The following is a 5228-nucleotide window of genomic DNA, read 5'->3' as shown; positions in this document are numbered from 1 at the left end:
GTCAACATATTCTGTTACACCAAATACACCAAATAATGATCTTTAAAAAAGCATCATATGACCCCTTTAATTGACTCTTGATGTAAACTTACTAGACAGTCACAGAAGTCCTTGACCGTTGTGGCGTGTCTCAGTGTGTGTGTAGGACACCGTGTCAACTTAAAAACAGCTCAAATCTTACCACTGAGAGGAACTTCAGAAGGATGTCAGCATTAGGAAAGTGTGTCTGAATCTGCATGAATTCCCATTAGTGTGAGATTATATGTTTGTTGGGCACACTTCCGTGTGAAGATACCATACTGAAACTATTAGTGAATGACTGGATGTTTAAAACTCTACTGGACTGTCAGCAAACCCTCATGTAACCCATATCACCATACTATCTGCTGATGACGGTGATGATAAATGAGAAGCTGTGTTTCATTCAGATGATCAGAGACGGGCCGTGATGACGCAAAAAAACAACAATACAAATAACAATAAATAATAAACAATGTGTTATGACCTCTTTAAACAAGCCGTCACAGGCTGGTCATTTCACACAAACTCTCTGTGAGTGTGAAACATCAGGAGTCAGAGCAGTGTTTCCCATTCATTAACTAGACTGTGTTTCCCAGTCTAATCTGTCCCGCCACAGTTTCATAATAAACCGAAGATATATTTATACTAGGGATGCTCCGATCGATCGGCCAGAGATCGGTATCGGCCGATAATCACATTTTATGACTCGATCGATACTCACTAACTTGGCCGATCTCACAAACCGATCGCAATTTGATGACGTCAACGCGTGATGATGTACATGATGCGTGGGGACATAAATGATTTGGCGCTACAGTCATGTCATCGCCGGTGTGGAAATGCTATGACGTTTCGAGAAACAATGAAAAATTCACTATTTGTCGTGTATGTTTTGCATGATGATATGATGAATGGATGGCTCATTTTTAACAGTAGATTCAGTGACGTTAGAGCTGATCTGCGCATCACTGCACACGTCTGCGGCGCGTTACAGCTCCACGGGAACCGGAGCTGATCGCGGCCGCTCTAGTCAGTGCTTGTGTTTCTGAAGCTGCTCTCCACGCTGCTTGGCTAAAAATAGCCTTTTGTGAGTTGGCACAGCATGAAGGACGGAACAAAACCTCGTCGGAGCCGTAAGGGGTAAAGGTAACAATACGCTGATCGTGGGCTGCTTTTAAATTAACATTTATTTAAAAAACAAAATATCTTTGGCCATATTAGCCTACTCAATAGCATTAACACAGGCTTTACTCCTTTCAAACTTTATCTTGAATGCCGTTTCTGTCACTGCAACTTCCCGATCAGGCGAACGAACACACACACACACACACAAAATCGTCTGCCTCATGAAAAAAAAAATTATAAAAAAAAAATGTAGTTAATATTTGCATCATTTACGATTTATTTTATCCACCCACCCGCAAATAATCAGAATACATTTTTTATTACCCGACCCGCAGATTATCCGCAGCGCCCGTGGATATAACCGTGATCGAACTACTCCGTTTTGTTCTTTCAGTAGTTTAAATGTTTCTATTTCTTTTTCCCTCTTCAGTCTTATATTGGACAGTATTAAACCTTATGTGTTACATCAGACTTCTCCATGTTAGAGTTTAAATGTTTCTATTTATTTTGTCCTCTCTCTAACATTGGACAATGTTAAACTAAACCTAACGAGTTGCATCAAACTACTTCAATTAGTTCTTTTAGGAGTTTAAATGTTTTTTTTAATTAAATATTTATTTTGTCCTCCACAGTTTACTATTTCCAAATAGAATCAATAACAAAGGCATATAACATGCAAGATGAAATGAAAATGACATCGAACATTTTCTAAAGATAGTCGTCCTTCAGAAATAGTGATAAAAACACCTGCGCCTTGTTTTGATTTTTAAATGTGCAGTACGTGCTTATGTTTATTCAACGAAGCCTTTTGGAAAATCGGTCAGTTTTGATATTGTGGCAAGCGCCACAAATAAATGTATGGAAAACACATCCCACAGCACAACCACCTAAGCCCAACTTCAGTCTACTCATCACCTTAACTTTGACTGCGTTCGTAGCCGGCGCCATAGCCAGACTGATAAACAAACACAGACCGGAAGTTAACTTTGGGCGACGAAACTGTCTATATAAAGCTTGAAGCATCAGAATCGGCATCAGTATCGGCCTGTATAGTATAGGAGCATCCCTAATTCATACTTCTCCTATAACATAAAAGTTCTTTAACGTTGTGTTTCACGTCATTGCTTTGGCAAGTATCCGTCAAACGAATTAAAACCAAAAGCGTAATATGACTTATCAAGTCTGTTTGCGCTGCTTGTTTCAAAGTGAAGCGCGCATTTTGCACACGCGATCAGCTCATGATCAGGTGTTTTCCGTGTCTCAGAGCGGCTCCGTTCACAGTGAATGCAGTGAACTCCATTATTGAATGTGCTGTGAGTTTAGCGCATTTGGGAACGCAACGGCCACCAGTTATACATAATTTGCACATTTGCATAATTTTCAACATTTTAATGGGCTAATGTTTACAGTATTTCATTAAATTAGTAATGTTTGTAAACCTGTTTTCACAGAAGCTGGAGTTTTCCGCCAAAATAAAAGCTCAAGGGTTTATCGCTTGCAAGCATGGCCTAAAATTAACAGACGCGCACAGAGAAAATACTGTACAGGTACAGCAAGCTCACTGTTCGGAAGACAAATATAAATATTGGGGTGGGGGTTTATATGAATATATTTCTGAAGGGAACTGACTTCACAAAAGTTTCGATGGCATTTTTTCCCCTATTATCACTGCTGATCCATAAGCGCCACCTGCTGTCATAGTGAATTTGCGTTCTCATTCAGCCTGTCTGTTTTTGTTTCATGCAGGTTTTATCTTTGTATTAGGGCTGCACGATAAATCGCATGCGATATTTAACACGCATCTTGTCAGTAAAGCCGGTTCTGTAATCAACGTTCATATTCGCGCGATTTTTCGCGCAGCTCGTCAGTGAACAACGGCTCTGTGTAGTTAATGCTGCTCAATGTGAAAGCACGCACGTGATGGAGATTTACCGCTGATTACAGAACCGGATTTCTGACAAGATGCACGTTAAATATTGCATGCGATTTATCGTGCAGCCCTACTTTGTATCTTGATTAAAATGCAGTGGTTGGTTCTAATTTCAAATGGCTTTTTTTATTAAATATATTTAGTTGTTGTAGTAGTAGCAACTGCCCGTTTTTTGCAAAAACAGTTTCATGGCAAGAAAAAATATTTATGGCCGGTAAATTTTCTCAATTCACCAGCCACTGGCAGACCCCCCTAGAGGGATCGAGGACCACCCACCAGTCTCACAAAATCCTGTGGGAAACACTGCAGAGGCTGTTTGTTTAGAGCACAAGGCTCGCTTGTGTGGCTCAGGATGTTGATCTGCATCAAGTGCGTTTAACATGCTGAAGGAAAAGCCTGACAATCACTCATACTCACATTTCTTCTCTGTGAACTGGTGCAGTAAGCAGGACTTCCCTACGCCCATGTCTCCTGTGGAGAGAGAGCAGACATGAGAGCCTGACAACACACGACTGAACGCTTCACTGCTCCTGATTCACTCACCGATGATGATGTACTTGAAGATGTAGGAGTAGTTGTAGGGTGCAGTGGCCATTGCCGCTCTGAAACAGACAGACACACACACACGTGATCGTTAGCATACAGCTGACCACAGTTACACAGACACACGTGTTTGTCCAGCTCGTGAGTTGTGTAACCTCTCAAGCGGCTCTGAAGTATGTTGAAACCTGTGCTATGGTTTTGCACTTGAAAATGAAAAATTTAAGACAGTCATAAATATTCGTATTGTAATTTTACAGTAATGTAAAATAAAATGATTGTATTATTTTTCTTAAATGCAGTAATTCCTCATTTTTAATTCTACAATGAAACATTAAAACAGTAATTTTTTATTTTAATTTAATAACAACAACATTTATAATAATTTTTATAAATAATTTGCAATTTTTACCAGAAAAATCTATATATTTTTTTAAGTATATTTGCCCCCCAAACTGTGCAGCGCTACTAGAGTTTTTATAGACCACATTCCCATTGTTTTTGACCCATTCAATGTGATTCAACTGTCTATTATTTATAATTATTTTACATTACACTGTATAGTTACTTTACTAACATTTACAGTGAACTCTTTTGGAAAAACATGCATTAAGCAACTTTCTGAACAAGACTGTTAGCATTAACAGTCCGATAACATGCCTGACAGTCAAATCACAGAAGTCACACGCTGCCGTTCAATCAGCACACGAGTGTCAGCCTGGAGTGACGACATCTGATCAAAAACAATGGAAGACTCTTTCATTTCTAACAGGCTTCATGTAATTCATTATGTTCACAATCATAAAATTTTCAGGTCTTTGAGATATATAAGTTCAATAAAGGCTTGATATCAGATTCTGTCTGTTCAGAGCGAGGTTTTCTAAACTACAGCACTGAATGTCTGTTGTTCCTGAAGGTGGCGCTGTTGTTTGTAGTGACCGATGTTGAAGTCAATAACAGCACATGAAATGTCACATGACTCCAGCGCTGACAGTAAATGTGCTGTATGTCCATTTTAGACTCACTTCTTACAACAAATGTATGTTACAGAGTTGACGTTTGCAGGCCTATATTTTTGAGTATTAGTCTATTGATGTATGTGTTGAATTAATACAAATGTATACAAATAGACACTTTATGAAATACAAACCTAAAACAATAAGTCTGATATGTACAGTCACCAGAATGCTTTGACATTAGATTTCCGTGTGAACTTTCAGTTCTTAAAGGGGTCCTATTATGCTTTTTCCCTTTTTCAACTTTAGTTAGTCTGTAATGTTGAGCATAAAAAAGACCTGCAAAGTTACAAAGCTCAGAGTCCAATTCAAAAAGAGATATTTTATTTAACAGAAATCACTTTTTAAAAACTACAACGAACGACTCGTTTGGACTACAACGCATATTTTCCGGGATTTGTGATATCACAAATATCAACGAATGGGACGAGAACTGGTTGAGCTTCACTAGAGAAGGCAACGAGTGTTATCACTATGTCGGAGACACGCTAGCTTTCCCAAGGCAGACGAACTTAGAGTCGTTACAATCATCCGGGTTTAAATCGCGCTCAAATTAATTTGATATTGACGCAATATTTACACTGAAGCTCACAGGC

General features: G+C 38.9%; 1 protein-coding gene across 1 annotated transcript in view; it reads right to left on the bottom strand.

The window, feature by feature from the left end:
• Positions 1-5228, bottom strand: part of rab14l (RAB14, member RAS oncogene family, like) — a 17665-nt gene that overhangs the window by 9577 nt on the left and 2860 nt on the right. The window contains exons 2-3 of the mRNA XM_016469069.1: positions 3620-3678; positions 3494-3547 (exon numbers count right to left, since the gene is read on the bottom strand). Coding sequence (XP_016324555.1) covers positions 3494-3547; positions 3620-3671 — 106 coding nt within the window. The 5' untranslated portion in view covers positions 3672-3678. The remainder of the gene's footprint in view (positions 1-3493; positions 3548-3619; positions 3679-5228) is intronic.

This window comes from Sinocyclocheilus anshuiensis, unplaced genomic scaffold (genome assembly GCF_001515605.1).
Source record: "Sinocyclocheilus anshuiensis isolate Anshui unplaced genomic scaffold, SAMN03320099.WGS_v1.1 scaffold1045, whole genome shotgun sequence".
Lineage (NCBI taxonomy): Eukaryota > Metazoa > Chordata > Actinopteri > Cypriniformes > Cyprinidae > Sinocyclocheilus > Sinocyclocheilus anshuiensis.
Note: the sequence above shows the minus strand (reverse complement) of the source record. Positions and strands in the feature narration are given on the sequence as shown.